Source organism: Patiria miniata, unplaced genomic scaffold (assembly GCF_015706575.1).
Source record: "Patiria miniata isolate m_02_andy unplaced genomic scaffold, ASM1570657v1 HiC_scaffold_3, whole genome shotgun sequence".
Lineage (NCBI taxonomy): Eukaryota > Metazoa > Echinodermata > Asteroidea > Valvatida > Asterinidae > Patiria > Patiria miniata.
Window position 1 is genome coordinate 4913315 of NW_024037069.1, and position 20643 is coordinate 4933957.

Sequence of the window (20643 nt, forward strand, 5' to 3'; positions counted from 1 at the left end):
GTTCAAGACTACATAGGCAACTTGTGTGCCCGGTATTGGTATATGTGTGCAATGAACATGGCAGCGCCGACGCGTCTGGAAAGCGCGAGTTAAGAGTGTATTATTTCTCTATCCAAAACGCCTGAATTTCTGAATAAACTTCATGAATAATGGGAGTCATTACACCTCTTTACGCCAAGACAATATAGGCATTTTGTTGGAGCCAGTTGATACTTTTTTTGGGGGGGGGGGGGATGAAACTGAAAAATATCATGAACAGTACATTGTTAATTTTATTTCATTTAAAAACCCAAGTGAACAATGAGCATCCTTTTTGCCGTCACTGGTAATATTTCTTATATGTTGCCATCGTGTGTGTCTTTTTTATACCGCCTCCTCCCAGCCCACTCCTTTCAACTATTTTCCTAAACGAAAAACCCCAATATGTTTTTAGAAGATGGCGTCTTTTTTTTTTTTTGCCAAAATAATCCAAACTGAGATCTGTCGCCCCCACTACCACCCCTAGGTTCATTGTTATCTTTCAAAACGAATCCTTTCGATCACCGGTTACGGTCCGCGTCGTATCATCATTTCACACCCTTTTAGAGAGATATTTTTACCCTTCCAGGTGACCCACTGTATCCCCATGTAATCATCGACTGTTGCGTTGTTGTAGTACAAGCCGTTCAGGTTGCTCTTGAAGTCCCTGCTGGTGTAGCTTCCGCAGCGGTTGTACCACCAGCCTCCGTGGAATTTCTCAGCGCAGTTATGCCGGTTGGTGTTGTCATGGTCTTTATCTAGAGTTGAGAAGTCTTCGTTACGATGAATCCGGAGTGAATTACCTGTGAGCATTAGAGAGGAAGGATGATCAGACCTTGTATATAACTACAGTAATATAATATAAGGCATGATGCGTGGACTTTTTTACGAAGGGACCACTTTAATAAAAAATAATGTATGACATCTGAACCGATTTCTTTCTTTTTATTGTTTTGTATGCAAGGTCTTTACTTTTCGGTTTTAGACATTGTCATATTGATCTGTTCATGATGTAATTACTAATAAAATGTTACCTGGATATCGAACAAACTGTTTTTAGTTTCAACGGTGCATTCAACCTTCTTTACGGATTTTTCCCATTAAACCCTCCGGGAATAAATGTTTGTTACGCTTCTGATTTTGGACATTATTCCATAGATCCGCATGGAGGTCAATTCGTGGGTTGGATTAATAGGCAAGCGGCGGAATAGGGCGTTCCTTTTGGAATAGGGGGTAGATCCAGATTATTGCCTGCAGATTCATACAATCAGAAATCAGGATTTATCAGTTTATTAATTTTAGAATAATTAGATGAGAACAACACAGTTAAACCAAAAAATGACATCGTAGAAAACAGTGCAAGACTCATGAGAGAGGTCCTAAACGGAAGGATACTGAAAGTTTGGGGTATTAAGTACCTGCATCTCCACTCTCTTCACTGAAGCCAGATAAATGAATTCCGTATTTGAGCTCAGACGAGTCCATTAAGAAGTACCCATAACGAACACGGGCCTCGTCCCCATCGTATGCCCTCAGAGTGATAACCAGCTCCCACTTCCCGTTACGAGTCAGACTATGCAGCTTCTGGTTGCCCAACCAAAACTCTCCGGTCAGATCTCCGAATCCCTCGGCGTACCCCTGCCAGGTTCGGTTGAAGCTCACCGAGCCGTCCAGGCGTCTCTGAAACACCTGTCAGAAACGATATGAGTGACGGTAATAATGAGATACAATACCGGATCCACTTACCCAGAAATATCTTATAGGTTTGTGGGATTAAATGTAATCGGAGGCTTTGCCAAGCGCGGCTCAAAACATGTCCATACGACGAGGACATTTAGATCTAGAACACCAGTTAAAAAAAAAAGTGACATAGACATCAACTGAGGACATAATTATCAAGCCTTTAAAATTTTTTTTTTTATGTAATTGTTTAATTCCGCTACAGAAAAATATGGAGCTTGGGAACCAATATAACTCATTTCGATACAATCGCAGTTTTGTACAACAAATTGGACTTTTTAGATGGCAGGGACAAGTGAAACATACAGTTTGTATGGTCCAATTTTCCAATTTCGGGGTGATTTTGTTACACTTAATTACAATTACTGATTCAATACTTAACGGTGCCCGTGTGCACGGTGTGCACGGACTTACAACCTTTTACAGTGGTTATATTGCTTTTCCATAACGAGCGGCACTGGATTTTTTTGACTCAAAAATTATTTCTAAATTCAAATTCCGCTGGGAGCTAAATCCACAATCCATCCACCACATTTGACTTGTAAAATACAGCATGGTTTTGAAAAAAATAAGAAACTTAACTCACTATGTATCCTTTCCCCGACTCCGGCTCCATGCTGCAGAAGACCTGCATAATCTGGCATGCGTAGTGGTCCAGGATGGTATACACACCGCTGGTTGTCTGACCAGCATCCAAGATCTCTTGACAATCTGCAGGCAGCTCCGTTATGGACCAATTACTTGATTAACAAAAGAGAAAATAATTGTCATGTTTTCTAATAAAACAAATGAAAAGGGAACAGATTCCGAGCCGCTCTCTTCGGGTTAGTGTTGACAAAACATCAAATAAACTGAATCTACATGTACCACAAATAATCAACAAAATCACAATTGTTCACAAAATCAAGAAACATTTTATGAATCACTATAATGAAAAAAAAAGTTATGCCTATTAATATCTCGTACATAACTGTTTCAAAAAATACGCACTGCAATAAATAAAATACCGCTCACAAATAATTACGTATGTAATACGATTGCCAATCTGCAGGTATCGGATGAGAATCAATTCTTGTAGGGAATAGTCTTGCATTGCCGACGATGCCCCGGGGCCCAATTCCCGATGCCAATACGCCTCGTGACTTATACCGTGTTACGAATACAATCAGTAAATATGTCATTTTTTAATATCGATATTCGATAGATTTGGTAGAGAGAATTTAGAAACAATGGTTCGATGGTTAACCCGCGGCTAATGGTTAACCCATGTTGTTAACTGACTTAACCTCAGTGTTGCAGTCGAGTACTTTTTCCGAGTACCGAGTACTGCCGAGACGAGTACTTGTGTTGCCGAGTACGAGTACGAGTACCTCCGAGTACAAGAACGGGTCTCCGAGAACGAGTACTTGTACTTCCGAGTACGAGTAAGAGTACTTGCATTTCCAAATACGGTCATACGGCAAATGGTTCATTGTGCGTAATTGGCCCAGGCCAAGTCAGACCGATATATAGACCCACTCATGGCAAGCTGTTAAATGTGTTTGTCCGGACTGTACTTGCACAGAGGCAAATCAGGAAATCTCGATTTCTCCACAAGCCAATCAACCATTTCAAACTGAAAGCATCTATAAAATAAGGTCATCGTGGTAGTTGAATTAATCTATAACATCCCCCGAGTACAGCTATTCGAGTACTAGTACTTTAATAATCGAGTACAATTTCGACATGTCAAGTACGAGTACTTTGCTGCCCGAGTACAAGTACCGTTATTTCGAGTACGAGTACTTTGACATTGGAGTACGAATATGAGTACTCCAAAAAAAGTACACGAGTACGAGTACGAGTACCGAATACGAGTATTACAACACTGAAACTTACCTGCGTTCACTTCTCGATCAGAGTACAGCTTAACAGAGAAAAGGTGGACGTGAGCCTGTAACCTCAGAAAACCGTACCAGTGCCGGTGTAGCGTGAATATCCGACTCCATGAAATGTGGACTCATTGGCAGTACTGCGCACGCGTGAGTACGATACTATGCTATTTTAGGATCATTTCGGGAGAGTGACTTGTCACGTGCGGGGGATCAACCAATAATAGGGAAATAGGGGTCCGATTTTCATAGGAGTCGGATTTTCATGTGACACCGTATCGATTGAAATGTTAGTTTCCCATTCAGATTAAATGGGCTCTCCAACAAAATCATTGGTTTTTTTTAACCGACAAATGTTAACTTTTACATGGTTCAATGTTACGATAAAACTTTCGATTGCGAGTACAATGGTGCCTGGTCCTGACATTATCGATTTTAATAGAGGGGCAGGGACAAGTCTATGTCGTGCGAAAACTGAATTATTTTCATGTAATTTGATATTTGTAAAACTTTTTTAGGGGGGTGAAACTCAAAAATGGCACAAACAGACCATTGTGTTTTTTTTATTTTGTTAGTAAACTTGCTGTTACTGGTAATGTTTCTTAAACGTGGGATATTTGTTTTCAAACCATCTTTCCTACTAACTTGCCCCAAAACATTATACAGAGCGAAATCAATGTTCTTTATCCAAAATATTTTGAACTTAGTTCTGGGCCCCGTAATATCCCCCCTCGTTGCACTGTTGTCTCATTGTGGGTCCTTTTTTATTACCGGTAACGCTTACCATTTGGGTCGTGTCATCATTTCACACCCTTTAAGAGAGACTGCTTTACCCTTCCAGGTGACCCACTGTATCCCCATGTAATCATCGACTGTTGCGTTGTTGTAGTACAAGCCGTTCAGGTTGCTCACGAAGCGGTGGCTGATGTCGCTACCGCAGCGTTTGTACCACCAGCCTCCGTGAAATTTCTCAGCGCAGTTTTCCCCAACGGTGTCGTCATGGTCTTTGTCTAGAGTTGAGAAGTCTTCGTTACTATGAGTCCAGAGTGAATCACCTGTGAGCATAAGAAAGGAAGGATCGTCAGACCTTGTATAAGTACATTAATTGATAACGAATGCTGCATGGCAGTGTCATAAAGGGACTACTCATTAAAATAACATTTGAATGGATTCCTTTCTTTTCATTTTTTTGTTAGACATGGTCGCCTTGGTTTTTTTCATGATCGCCTTAATCTGTTTCTTTGTTTATTTATTTATTATATTTCTTTAGCCAAGGTATGCCCAAACAGTTCGAAACATTTATGTTGCTAACTTTGCCTTAAAGATTACATTTCTGTGGCTCACATTGCCAAAAAGATTAAGTTTCAGTGGCTATGTTTGCCAAAGGGAAATAAAATTAGACCAGCTTTTCTCTTTATTAAATAATAAGATAACATGGGCAGTATTTGTTGCCAGTGAAAATTAAGTAAGGCTTGTATTTATTTATTTATAGCAAAGAATATATAAAAGGAACCACCTGGGTTATCGGTAAAAGTAATAAATGCGACGTCACCGTAGCTCACCTTCTAGCTGTATAGCAAACCTGGTTCACTACGGCGACGAAGCAATGACTCACAGATAATATAATTGAAAATCATTGGAATAGCAAATATTAAAAGATTAATACAATATATTGTAAAACTATTATAACTACTTGTACAGTGTGAAACAACATTGTTAACAGGCTTTATTATACGGTGAATTTAGTCTACACAAACTACTTGGATCTAGTGTTTATGATGTAATTGCTGCCTTGGCACCAAACAAACTATTCAACAACAGTTTTAACCCTGCTTCCTTCCCGCTTTATGGGTTTGTATCGGCTGGACATTTTGAAAAAAAAAAATTCCCTGAATATTTTCCCCTGAAGTATGTTATTTGTGTGTTGTATCAGTACATGTATATAAACAAGCGGCCAAATGAAGCACCCATTTGGGGGACACAGAAAACAAATTATCGCCTGCTATCAACAATCTGTAATATGGTTTTATCGGTCTTTTTTGTGCTGAGAGCAGAGCAGTTATACCAGAGTTATATTGTATACAACAGTGCAAGACATGATGTGTGATAGGAGAAGTCTCTGTGAAGGATAATGAAATCACGCGGGGGATTCTGTATACCTGCATCTCCACCGTCCTCACTGAACCAACGAACAAAAAGCTTGTATTTGTTCTCAGATGAGTCCACGTTGAAGTCCTCATAACGAATACGGGCTTCTTCCCCATCGAACGCCCTCAGGTTGATGACCATATCCCGACCCCAGTTACGAGTCAGACTACGCAGCTTCTGGTTGCCCAGCCAAAACTCTCCGGTCAGATTCCCGAATCCCTCGGCGTACTCCTGCCAGGTTCGGTCGAAGCTCACCGAGCCGTCCAGGCGTCTCTGAAACACCTGTCAGAAACGATATGAGTGACGGTAAAACTTTACCATCATCGCTTTATCCTTGTTCGGGTTTAGCATTAAGGAATCAATTATGCTGTTCTAAGCAAAATCAAGGACTTTTTCTTTATTGGTGGACCTGCGTTTCAGAACACAAGTTGAAGTCATTTTTTTGGAGTTGGCAAACAAACTTAAAAAACACAGGCACACCCATGAACAACATTGGACATTTCAGACATTAACTAGAAAATCCATTAACCATTAACCAGTCTGTTCGAAGCTAAACCTTTCATTTTATTTGGGGTAGAATATAAGGTTGGAAGTTTAGTAGCTTTCATCGCATTTTTTTTATTAATGACAATAAACAAATTGATAATTACAGGAATATAATGAAACATATTGGTATATGGTGCAACTTCCAACTTCCCGTTAGCTTAAGCGCATGTTTGTTAATTATCGTCATTGGTTCAGTTATCAACTGTACGCGTATGCACGGACGTTCTTTAAGATTACATTTCCTTAGCACCAACAACAGTACTCAGTGCAACAAGTTGAAAACACTATTGCCTGAAGTATTCTTTTTTTGTCAGTGTCAAATACATTTCGGAGCTAAATTGTCAAAATATCTTCCTACCATGTTATAATTGAAAAATACAGAATGATTCTGAGAAAATAAGTTTACTCACTATGTATCCTTTCCCCAACTCCATGCGGCAGTAGACCTGCATATTCTGGCCTGCGTGCCGGATGGTATACACACCGCTAGCGCTCTGACCGGCATCTAAGATCACTTGACAATCTGCAGGCGGCATCGACGGCTCAGGGGTGATGCTGATAACTTGTGTCGTATCGGTAGGAGTCGATGCGACAGGTGTCGACCCCGGGGCAACTTTAGAAGTCAACTCTGGGGCAGTCTCAGTGACTCCAAGCGTCGACTCTACCGGTTTGCTCTCAGTGCAGTTGAACCAACGGCCGATGACCTCAGCAGTCACCTCCGGCAGCATGTCCATATACAACGGTGGATCCTGTCCCTGCATCTCAGGCGCGTAGCGGTGGTAATGACCGCCCAGTCTGACCCCTGTACAGGTGCAAGGATCGCCTGGTGGCAGGACAAATCTCCCCATGCGCTGGCCGCAACCGCGTGAGTCTAGGTCAATCATCAGAGTACAGACTCGGGCTGAAACTGAACTGACGACTGCATTATTCAGTGAGAAAAATAAAGAAACAACCAAACGAGTGAAAACAATGTGAAACTGCATACAGGTCAAGAAGTGTGAGGGACTATGGAGCAAGGCGCATCCAAGTTCTTGCCCTGCCGAATTTGTTTTCATTCGTATCACAGAAACGTTCAATTAAATACGAGTCCAAGCCAAGAAACCTACCGGCAATTGCACGTTTACGAATGCAAATTCATCACAAGAATTGGCCGATGTAGCTGTTGAATTTGGACTTTATGAAATACTGACTCAATGGTTGCACGTGCTGCACATTTATTAGGGAAGATAAATGTCACATAATATTAGAGTCCGTACAAGATAAAAGTTGGACCACTTTTCATAGCAGGACCATTCTGTAAATCTAGACGTACATGTCAGACATTTCAATGACCTGCTGCTGGAACAGTGAATGTGATGTGACATCTAATGAGCAAAAAAAAAAATTACAGACCAAACTGAGGTACCACCACCTTAACGACATTGTACATGTTCGTACACCACAATGTGGTAGGACGTATACGTCGGATTTTACTGGATTGCCCAGCAGTCAAAATATGATGATCACAACGACATATCACAGATCGGCACGCATGAAATATATGAAAATGTTTTGTGATGCAAAGTCTGGAAACAACTTTGATTTTAAAGCAGTTTGAATATCCAACATAATCATATACAATTCCACCGAAAACTCCAGCCTGTGCCAAATGATGAATCAAGCACAATACTTAAAATTATGATGGGATCTTTACAAACCGTTCAGACCTTAAATTCACACTTCACAATGTCGTACAAAACTACTTTTCTTTTCTTTTTTGTAGCGCAACTAGAGGGACTCTCAAACCACTGTTACCCCTAATTCTCGTTAGGATCATAAAACAACTAACTCAGCTCCAGGCCTTTGGATGTATACACCTCGATGCTGCCATTTAGGTGCAAAGCAGCCAAAATCAATAATATGAACCACTTCTGCCATCGCAGTTACCTATTCCTGTGTGACGAAAAGTGTCTTGCCAACGGGACACACGCATAGCAAGCCCAGGCTGGACTCGAACCCACAACCTGAACAATTTCCCACATAATTTGAGTTTGATGCTCCGGACCACGGAGCAACTCCACTCCACTCATTATTCAAATAAATACCTCAGACCCATATAGATAGAATATTGGTTAATAACGACGTACCGATAGCAATCAGTGCTGTCAGCAATGCAGATGATATCCAGCCCGATCCCATGACTTGATGGCCCTTTCTCATTTTAAACATCTGAAGAGAAAAAAAAGAAGAAGAAAAAACACAAGAGTCAAACACGAAATGATGTTGAAGGCAGAAAATAATTGACCGATTTGTATGGTGTACTATAAGGGACAGCTATCTGTTATCGTCGTGCGTGTGGGGAGCTCCGTCGTGCCTGTGAGCAGATCCGTCGTGACTGTGAGCAGGTCCGTCGTGCCTGTGAGCAGGTCCGTCGTGTTTGTGAGCAGACCGTCGTGCGTGTGGGGAGCTCCGTCGTGCCTGTGAGCAGGTCCGTCGTGTTTGTGAGCAGACCGTCGTGCGTGTGAGTAAAACCGTCGCGCATGTGAGCAGGTCCGTCGTGTTTGTGAGCAGACCGTCGTGCGTGTGGGGAGCTCCGTCGTGCCTGTGAGCAGGTCCGTCGTGTTTGTGAGCAGAGCGTCGTGCGTGTGAGTAAAACCGTCGTGCCTGTGAGAAGGTCCGTCGTGTTTGTGAGCAGACCGTCGTGCGTGTGAGTAAAACCGTCGTGCCTGTGAGCAGGTCCGTCGTGTTTGTGAGCAGACCGTCGTACGTGTGAGTAAAACCGTCGTGCCTGTGAGCAATTCCGTCGTGCGTGTGAGTAAATCCGTCGTGCCTGTGAGTAAAACCGTCGTGCCTGTGAGTAAAACCGTCGTGCCTGTGAGTAAAACCGTCGTGCGTGTGAGTAAAACCGTCGTGTTTGTGGGTAAAACCGTCGTGCCTGTGAGTAAAACCGTCGTGCCTGTGAGTAAAACCGTCGTGTTTGTAAGTAAAACTGTCGTGCGTGTGAGTAAAGCCGTTGTGCCTATGAGGCGCCATGTGTAAATAAATTACTTAACAAAATTATTTATATATAATTCATTATTTATTATATAATTCAGTTTTCTGGACACTTATATGTTAATAACTGTTTGGCAGTTTGCATTATATGTAAATAAATATATTTGCCACTGCATTATTATATATATAATATTTTTGCAACCTTATTATTTATATATAATTTATTTGGTACCTCATTATTTGTATATATATTTGTATGCACGCTTTTTTAAAATTATTTTTTATATGATTTATTTGGTACCTTATTATTTAAATATAATTGTTTGCACACTTTATTTATTTATATATAATGCATTATTTAATATAAAATTCATTATTTATTATATAATGCAGTGCCTCAATTCAAAAGAAATAAATAGTTCTTAAGTAAGATTTTGAATTTTGACCAATTTTGACCAAGTTCGTGTTAATCTTTAAAAACACTACGCCTAGCACCCTCCAAGACTGGTGGGGCTATTATTATATATAAATAAATAAAGTGCACAAAAATTATCTATCAATAAAAAGGTTGCAATTAAATTATAAATAAATAAAAAAGTGTGCAAAAATTATATATAAATAATAAGTTTGCAAATAAATTATATATAAATCATTCTAGTTTGCCCAAAATTATATGTAAATAATTAGATTGCAAAAAAAAAATATATATATTAATATTTCAGTGGCAAATAAATTTATTTACATATAATGCAAACTGCCAAACAATTATTGACATGTAATTGTCCGGAAAACTGAATTATATAATAAATAATGAATTATATATAAATAATTTTGTTTAATAAATTATTTACACATGGCGCCTCATGGGCACGACGGCTTTACTTACACGCACGACGGTTTTACTCACAAACACGACGGTTTTACTCACAAGCATGACGGTTTTACTCACAGGCACGACAGTTTTATTCACAAACACGACGGTTTTACTCACACGCACGACAGTTTTAATCACAGGCACGATGGTTTTACTCACAAACACGACAGTTTTCCACACACGCACGACGGCTTTACTCGCAGGCACGACGGTTTTACTCACACGTACGGCGTTCTGCTCACAGACACGACGGACCTGCTCACAGGCACGACGGTTTTACTCACACGCACGGCGGTCTGCTCACAAACACGACGGACCTGCTCACAGGCACGACGGTTTTACTCACACGCACGACGCTCTGCTCACAAACACGATGGGCCTGCTCACAGGCACGACGGTGTTACTCACACGCACGGCGGTCTGCTCACAAACACGACGGACCTGCTCACAGGCACGACGGTTTTACTCACACGTACGACGTTCTGCTCACAAACACGACGGACCTGCTCACAGGCACGACGGTTTTACTCACACGCACGGCAGTCTGCTCACAAACACGACGAACCTGCTCACAGGGGGGGGGGGGTCCGCTTATAAGTCCGACGCCTCGTAGGTCCGACGCCTCATTAGTCCGACAAAATCGCATCCTCTAACCAAATGAAGGCCCATAAGTCCGACGCCTCATAGGTCCGACACCTCATAAATCCGACGCCTCATAGGTCCGACGCCTCATAGCTCCGACGCCTCGTAAGTCCGACAAATTAAACGCGTCGTTGTTCCGTTATCGGACTTATTGGGCGTCGGACTTATGAGGCGTCGGACTTATGAGGCGCAATAACAAAATGTTATGCCTCATAAGTCCGAAATTTTGGACTTATAAGACGTCGGACCTATGAGGCGTCGGACTTATGATACGGCCCCCTCACAGGCACGACGGAGCTCCCCACACGCACGACGATCTGCTCACAAACACGAAGGACCTGCTCACAGGCACGACGGTGTTACTCACACGCACGACGCTCTGCTCACAAACACGACAGACCTGCTCACAGGAACGACGGTTTTACTCACACGCACGACGGTTTGCTCACAAACACGACGGACCTGATCACAGTCACGACGGACCTGCTCACAGGCACGACGGACCTGCCCACAGGCACGACGGACCTGCTCACAGGCACGACGGTTTTACTCACACGCACGACGGTCTGCTCACAGGCACGACGGTTTTACTCACAGGCACGACGGAGCTCCCCACACGCACGACGATAACAGATAGGTGTCCCTTATAGTACACCATAGATTTGAGCTATGGTTAGACCATAGGTTGTGCCGCGTTGTGTGAAGCGTGAATGGAACTGTAGTTTGCCCGTGTCTATACGGCAACGGAGTTGTGTTGTCGTATCGCGAAGTGGCCTTGGTTCGTACAATCGTGCGGTGTTCGAAAAAAAATTCATAATTTGTTTGTAATGAGAGTTAAAAAGCTAATTCCAAAATACAAAAAGGTGTTTATTTTATCAGGATTCCTATGATATTAAACATTTTAGACAGGTCTGAAATTTTAGATGTGTTAATAAATTATGCCCTATTTTTACACTATAATTGACAGAATGTTTTCATTGTATTTTGCCATTTAAATTGGCATATCTCCAAAACGCAAGCCATTATAATAATAATTTATACGTTTTTTTGTCGTGTGATTGTGATTTTCTTTCAAATGATACCACATTTTCAGGGTTGAAAAAATCTAAAAATTGCCGGACTCCCTATTAAAAGTGTGTGATCGTGGCCGTCAATGTCAGCGGTACTTAGAGAATTTCCAAGACTTGCCGGAACTGTCCTTACTGGCCTTATTCAGCCATTCCAGTAAGGTTTCAGATACAAACTCAGGGGTTTTCTTCAGAGGTTTCGAGAACGAAAAAACCTCGATCGAACAAACAAATGCAACAATCATCATGTACTTTACAACAGAACGCAGTTTTGATGTTTGATACCCACTATAGATCACCTGACTTATATACAGAGCGCAACCGGTCAATTCCAAACTAACTTACATTCATCTATTTCTTTTTTTTTCAGTTGAAGAGCATGGTAAAATGGTGTATCTTGAAAAAAACGCATTTCGAGAAAAATCTGTTTTAAAGTTCAGGGTCTTCTACGTTTCTTTTTTACCATTGATTAAACCTATTTTTCTACCACAGATTGTGAATAATGTTGTGAATATACAGTGGAAATTTCAGCTTCTTGTCTTTGCTGTGTTTTAAATAGAGGCAATGGAAAACAGTTGAACAATTTTCACCATGAAGTATCACAAACATAATTAAAAGGATTATTTTGGCAAAAGGGTGTTCCTTGAGAAGGCATATCCAATGTACTATTACTTCATTTCTACGATGCGTATAACATACTGCCTAATAACGAGGCAAAGATGTGTATCTATTATAGTTACGCCCTCTTGCCTTGTCATATCTGGGCCCAATTTCACGGCGCTGCTAAGCACACGATTTCCTGCTGACAGAGCCTCCGTCAATTTCATGGAGACCGTTCGCATAAGCGCAACAAAAGGCACGCTTACTTCAGAGGAAAAAATGCTTAACATAGTGACGTAACAATAGAAATCTCCATGCAGCACCACCGTTAGCACGTCCATGCCGTGAAAACGTGTACAAGGTTAGCATTTTTTTTCTGCTATGCTAAGCACAACTTTATTGCCAACTGTTAAGCCGTGAAATTGGGCCCAGGTCACATCTAGCACAAAACAGGGTGTATCTCAATATGCACCCTTTTGTCAAAAAAACTGAACCAAGCAAGCACGTTTTTGCTATCTTTGAAACGGAAGACCGTGTGGACTTGAGGGTTCGTTTAATGGAAACAGCGCCCACAATATCCCCCAAAAAGGTCAACATTAAGTTTCACCATATATTCTTAAAAGCTTGCATTATATTTTCAAAAACACAACAGTCGATTTGGTTGTCGATTCAATTGCTTTATCTATGCAAGCCTGGTAATATGAAATTGTCTACGCAATTTTCATGATAGATGAGAATAATTTCATTCGGTGCCGACAAAAAGTACATAACATTTTGTGAGACTGAAGACGAGGCCACAAGCAAACGGATAATTGTTTTGTTTCTTTGTGTAAATTCCCGCAGTTACTACATTATGCATGATAACACAGCTCAAATTGTTGCTCAAATAATATTTTCAGACATAATGACTTTTCTGTAATTACCAACGGCTTAACGTCGAAACCAAACTGGCAATTGCAACAAATGGCGTGACTTAATTTATTGAGACTACGTTTATTTGAATTTAAATCCTGATTCAGTGTTCAATGGTGGCACTTTCTCCCACGGATATTTCAAAGCTTTGGCTTGAATCTGAAATAATGTGCTCACTTCACGTGATTTTACGAATAAAATTACAAACAGCCAAGCCCATAGCAATCCCTGTGTAAGTTCAGCGGCGGTGGGGGGGGGGGGATGTGGGCAGGATCCTTGCCTCCGAGTCGCCCCCAAACTGTAAATGTGTCAGCATACTTGCATATTTTAACAGAAAGTGGGCTCCCACTCCAGCACTTTAACATCAGCCTCATTCTCCCTTGATGTTGAGAACCCTGGCTAAACAGCGGTTTGAAAGGGGCCTCCCCCCCCCCTAAAAAAGGGACATGGAGTAAAAGTTGACCCTTGTTCTATATAATGTTTCGGTTTCTATCATCGGGAAGGAAACTTTCTTTCATGTAATAATGGACCAAAAATGAAATGATTTTCATTAACCAGCTTACAAACTCACGGGGCATCAACCCGGGGCCATATGTGGGTAGGAGAGTAAACAAAAACAAAGAAATGTGGATCGTATCTAATGATTTGCCTCTATACGTGTGTAGGTGAATGTTAAAACGTTTGTGTTACATTTCGAAAGGTGTAAATTTAGGTGAAAATTTACAAATTGACTTGATGCACATATTATTGAATAACATTGCCAGAAACTTATTCTGACACTAATGCCGCGCGCTGAGGCAATTAATGGTTGTGTCTCTTTTGTTGATGTTCATAAAATATCCTCAACCTAAGAAGCTGGTGTATTCCATTTTTACGCTGAAGCGGTACAAGGAAGAGTGACTAATGATATCATTATAGAGTTGCTTTGAATAAAAAAGGTTGTGCGTATACGGCAATTATCATCTACAGGGTGATCCAAAATGCAAGAAATTTGATACACAAATTTGATACATGAAGTATGTCGTAAAAGAGCACGATCTTCCACTCATCTGAAAAAGTAATACTGAAATTGATCTATGCCAACAGAAGTTATGCATGTTTTACTAAAAGAAACCATTAGTTAAGCTGTCCATTGAAGTGCCATTGGAAGCTATTGAGCCAAGTGAGAATTACAAATTTCACACAAGCATTCAAATGAGATTTTGTTAATGGAAATCAAGACCATTACTTTAACTTTTATATTTTGTGGTTTGAATATGAGGAACAAGTTTTTTTTTCCCCAGAAATATTGGTAGCCATATAATAAATGTTTTTCTTTACAAGTTCTTGTTCATTTATCGAGTTGGGAAAACCTCCATGTTTCATTGTACTAAATGGAAATTAACCAGTGAGTAGAATTGTGATCAGAGGTGGACATAATCTATAATGTGTCATTATGAAATGGAGAAAGCAAACAATATATTTTTCGTTTACAAATCAGTCACTTTCTTTTTTACTCGCCCTGTACGGAGAAGCCGGTAGAAAGCCTTGCGAATCGGTCACGGTTGAGCAGCGCATGCATGTTTGTATACACGGTAGCTACATCAGTGATCTCTACTCGAACCGACCACTCGCATGGCGGTTTGCATCATGTCCCATTAGCCAATTTATTCGACTTATCAAAAAAGAGAGACTGACAACAGGGAAAACGATCCTTTTGCGCAACTCACAGACAGATGTGATAAAAATATAATCTTGTAGAGTTACTTGGTAATGCTGTAAAGTATGGCCACCGTTGCATGGTGATAAAATGAAGGATATTAAAAAGTATGGAATAAACATGTTGACCAACAGTTATTGTATTGTAACATGTATTTTCTTGGGAAAAAAAGGGTATCACATACTTTCAGTGACGTAACTGGGGGAGGGGGGCCCGGCGCTCCCCATTTAAAATCTTGAAACGAACAAAAATTTGCCTTCAGTGCCCCGTTGAATTTGCCTTCAGTGCCCCGTTGAATTTTCAATTGGGCACTTAAGGCAAATGACATTAGTTTTGTTAATTTCAAGATTTAAAATGAGGAGAGCCGGGGGGGGGGGGGTGGCACGGACATTCGGTGTAGGGGGTGCCCCCCCCCCCCCCCCACCCACCCCCAGTTACGCCACTGATTGTACCGGTATGTGATACCTCTTTTTTGAAGAAATGAAAAAGAAATATAACTGTATATATTTTTTTTCAAAATGTTTATTCCATACATTTTTAATATCCTTCATTTATCACCATGCAAACGAAGGCCATATTTTACAGCCTAACCGGCTAACTCGGCAAGATAATATTTTTATCACATCTGCCTTCAAGTTTCGCAAAAAGGATCGCTTTCCCTGTGGAATTTTGTTGTCAAGTCTCTCTTTTTGGAAAAGTCGAACAAATTAGCTAATGGGACATGCATCAAATCGCCATACAAGTGGTCAGTTCTAATTGGAGGTTACTGATGAGGCTACCTTTTACAACCATGCATGCGCTGCTCAACCGATACTGATTCGTAAGGCTTTCTACCGGCTTCTCCATACAGCGCGAGTCAAAAAGAAAGTGAATTTGAAAATATTTTAAAATATTAGGCTTGCTCCAATGCATTTAAAGGGAAAATACAACATTTGCAAACATCGAAAAATAAAATGATCAGGCTTTTACGAAATACCTTACAGGATGTTGGTAAATGACAGTCTTAAGTATCCTGTAAAATATGGCACCTGGTGTGAAGTCATATTTAAGAGAATTGTATTTTTGTTTACATTTCAAACGGTGTTCGGCCGACCACCGTAGGAAAAAAAATAACCATTTTTCACTACTGCTCCAAATTTACCATTTTTTCCGTCCAATTTTGTTTGCTAATTTGTTTTTTGTTCATGAATGGGTGCAGGTCAGCTAGACTGGTTCCCTTAGCGTACAATTTTCCGGCATCTGTAACTTGATCCATTTCATCTTCAGTGGAGTCAGGGAACTACTTGAACACTTTTGTTTTTCTTGGTTTTTCCAGCATTTTCGAAAACAAAACTTCAAACATGTCAGTGTAACAATAATTTGATCTATTATACTAACCCCTTAAATAGTTCATTTTCTGAAAATTAAAGCATAAGCCAATTATGTACATCCCCTTTTAATACATAATAAGATAAAGTACATCATATTGACTTTTATCTGTTACAATTTCACGTAATTTGCACACTACATGTATATTCTAAAGTTATGGTTATTTCAATACAAACATCTCCAAACTCGGCTGTCCACCTCTGATCTTTACTAATCCACGAACTGGTTTATACCCATTGAGTACAATGAAGCATGGACGTTTTCCAACCTCGATGAATGAACGAGAACTTGCAAAGGAAACATATATTATATCGCTACCAACATTTTAGAAAAAAAGAGTTGACTTGTTCCTCATATTCACACCACAAAATATGACAGTGAAAATAATGGTCTTGATTTCAATTATTAATGTCTCATTTGAATGATTGTGTGTAATCTGTTATTTTTACTACGCTCAATGGCACTCCATGGACAGCTGTAAAAATGCGTATGCAAATTACGTGAAATTTTCACTGTTAATATATGTGTGTATATATATATATCGGTCATGGTTGAGCAGCGCATGCATGTTTGTATACACGGTAGCCACATCAGTAACCTCTACTTCGAACCGACTACTCGCATGGCGGTTTGCATCATGTCCCATTAGCCAATTTATTCGACTTTTCAAAACAGAGAGACTGACAACAGGGAAAACGATTCTTTTGCGCAACTCACAGACAGATGTGATAAAAATATAATCTTGCCGAGTTATTCGGTAATGCTGTAAAGTATGGCCACCGTTTGCATGGTGATAAAATGAAGGACATTAAAAAGTATGGAATAAACATGTTGACATACAGTTATATATTTTATTCTTGAAAAAAAAGGGTATCACATACTTCTACAGATGAAGCGGCACAAAGAATGAAAGAATGATGATTAATGATGTCATTTGAGTTGTTTTCAATGAAAAGGCAATGTTGCTTTGATGCAAAGCGTTTGGCAGTTATCATTTATGGAGAAGCTGTATTAGAAAGCTTGACGAACATGCAGCCTGTGATTGTATAGCTTTTGGCATTTGAAATTTGAAATTCAAATGAGATTTTAATGATTGAAATCAAGACCATTATATTACTGTCATATTCTGTATCAACAAGTCAACACTTTTTATTTTCAGAAATATTGGTAAGGATATAACGTATGTTTTTCTTGGCAAGTTCTCCTTCATTTATGGAAGTGGGAAAACGTCTATGTTTCTTTCTACTCAATGGGTATTAACCAGTGAGTATTGTGATCTTTTTATTGAAATAGACATAACGTGGGAATAAAGTATGCAAATTACGTGAAATTTTCACAGTTAAAAGTCAGAAAGAAGGATTATATCTATGTTTTGTTATTATGAAATGAAGCAAGCAAAAAATATATTTTTCTTTTACCAATTCAGTCACTTTCTTTTTTGCTCGCCCTGTACGGAGAAGCCGGAAGAAAGCCTTGCGAATCGGTCACGGTTGAGCAACGCATGCATGTTTGTATACACGGTAGCCACATCAGTAACCTCTACTTCGAACCACTGTTGTAGTCGAGACCGGATAGCCCGAGACCGAGACCAAGACCGAGACCTGAAGATGCGAGACCGAGACCGAGATCGAGACCGAGACCGAGACCGAGACCAGCCCCTTCAGGGCGGAACGAGACCGAGACCGAAATGGTCCGAGACCGAGACCGAGACTGCGGATAATAAATAACACTAATCTAAATAAAACAAAAACATTAATTACAGGTGAACAGTCTGTCCTTGAGATGATGATGTGATGGGGATGTAAAGGAAGTGATTGAAAGCTAGGAATCACTTGTACCTGCTTAATTGTGTCATGCGAGTGCTCTTCTTGTTTGCTTCATACCATAAATTACAACGTGGCAACATAATTTGTTATTGTCACAATCATTTAAAAAAAAATGGAAACAACCGAATTTAAAGAATGGAAAAATCTAATTTGATGAACTCCATATATTGTTGCCATTTTTTAAAAAACATTTTCTTTTAAATATAATATTGTTTAACTACTATAAAGTCTCAATCTGATCAAGAAACTCAAACTTAGGAGTACGACAATTTGCACTAGTTTTTTTGCAATGTTGAAACTTGACAAAAGTAAAAAGTTAAAGGTGGATGTTTCATCTGTTATACGAACTAAACTGTTACAGGACCCTAAACTCCACAGCCACCCCTTGGTTTCAGCAATGACTATCAACGGATATTTAAAAACAGCTTTAATTTTACATTAGAGCTCCTTGTAAACCTGATTCCAAAAAAATTTGGAGCAAGAAAATATTGATATATTTTTTAAAATTTCAGTCATGGAATATAGACTTGTACATGTAGACCCGAAAAATTGAGAGGTGGTAGCCAGAGAGGCCTGGCTTAGGCTGAAATGTAATGCCACTTTATTTGTGTGTAATGTCAATACCATTAAATAAACTATAAAAGATCGATGAAACATATTTGCCTGATCTATCTTCTGTTAATCTGCCCGCCGTCATCATCGCCATTAGCCTATTGGAGAATATTGCCGACACAATAAAAGGTCGCTGTCACAAACTGAACGTGGTGGGTGAGATGTACATGTTCTTTTAGGATTCATGGCTGCGTGTGCACGCCTATTTTGTGTTTTGTACCAGCGTATCGTCCGCATCCGCTACTATGCCGGGCGATTTACTTAAATATTTTAGTAATTTACAAGTTCATGTACAACATATTGCCAATATTTCATTCGTTTATTGTGATGGCCGTAAACAGCATTTAGCGATTAATGGAACAAAAGTCTTCTCGACTCATGCAAACGCAATTGACATTTAGAAAGGAGACAAGGCAGGCAATTAGACTCTATTTTTGTGTGACTATGGCAGTAGCTCAATTTGTGTTTATCACAGATGAAAAGATGAATACATGGCGAGTCAAAAAGAAAGTGACAGTATGATTAAAAAGAAATGGCACCCTCCATTTCATAAAAAAATATGATTGGGATAAAGAACATGTTATTGAGTAGTAACTCTGAAAATTTCACGTAATTTGCATTCTCTATTCCCAAGTCGTGTCTATTTTAATAAAGAGATCACACAATTCAGCTGTCCACCACTAATAGCAATTTAACGGTCTACGAATTGATGCATATCCATTCATAAATATAATGAAAAAAAAAATGTTTTTACACCTCCACGAATAAAGGAAAAATTGGAAAGGAAAATAGTAAAAATCACCAATATTTCTGGGGAAAAAGAGTTGAATTGTTTCCCATATTCAAAACAAAAAATCTGACGGTAAGAATAATGTTTCAATCTTGATTCATAAGATTAAAATCTCAGTTGCATTTGGAATCAATGAGGATGGCTATAAAGTGCTTGTTTCAACAAACCATCCCACAATAAAAACGAAAAATAAGAAGAGGAGCAATGGTTGTTGGACTATGCCTCACTCACAAAGTGAAGAGCGACATGTCTATTAGCATCACACTGCAGTCACATTTGCCCTCAACTGATTCTTTATGTAATCCAAAACTGGGGCCGAGGCGGAATCCACCCCTTACTTTATGGCTGGTCTCGACTCGAGACCGGCCAAAATATCGAGACCAAAGGGGACTGAAACTGAGACCAAGACCGAGACCACAGCTCCCGACACCGAGACCAAGACCAGCAAAAAGTGGTCTCAAGACCGAGACCGAGACCGGTCTCAAAACCTACAACACTGTTTCGAACCGACCACTCGCATGGCGGTTTGCATCATGTCCCATTAGCCAATTTATTCGACTTTTCAAAAAAGAGAGACTGACAGGGAAAACAGGGAAAACGATCCTTTTGCGCAACTCACAGACAGATGTGATAAAAATATAATCTTGTCGAGTTAGTTGGTAATGCTGCAAAGTATGGCCACCGTTTGAATGGTGATAAAATGAAGGATATTAAAAAGTGTAGAATAAACATGTTAACTTTTTTTTTCTTGGAAAAAAAGGGTATCACATACTTTTTGTGACGTAACTTGGGGAGGGGGGCCCGGCGCTCCCCATTAAAAATCTTGAAACGAACAAAAACATGTTATTTGCCTTCAGTGCCCTATTGAATGTGGGCACCCAGGTGCCCCCCCCCCCCGGCCCACCGGAATCACGTTTAAACCTAGTCACGCCACTGATTGTTGATACCAAGTAACCA

General features: G+C 40.0%; 1 protein-coding gene across 1 annotated transcript; it reads right to left on the reverse strand.

The window, feature by feature from the left end:
- Positions 1-506: 506 nt before the first annotated feature.
- LOC119738324 (fibrinogen alpha chain-like) lies at positions 507-7211 on the reverse strand. Its single transcript, XM_038213172.1, has 6 exons — positions 6734-7211; positions 5789-6059; positions 4414-4684; positions 2345-2498; positions 1437-1707; positions 507-821 (listed from the first exon to the last, which is right to left on the reverse strand). Exons 1-6 carry the CDS (start codon positions 7205-7207, stop codon positions 547-549), a joined length of 1716 nt encoding a protein of 571 aa, XP_038069100.1. The 5' UTR covers positions 7208-7211; the 3' UTR covers positions 507-546.
- Positions 7212-20643: the final 13432 nt, after the last annotated feature.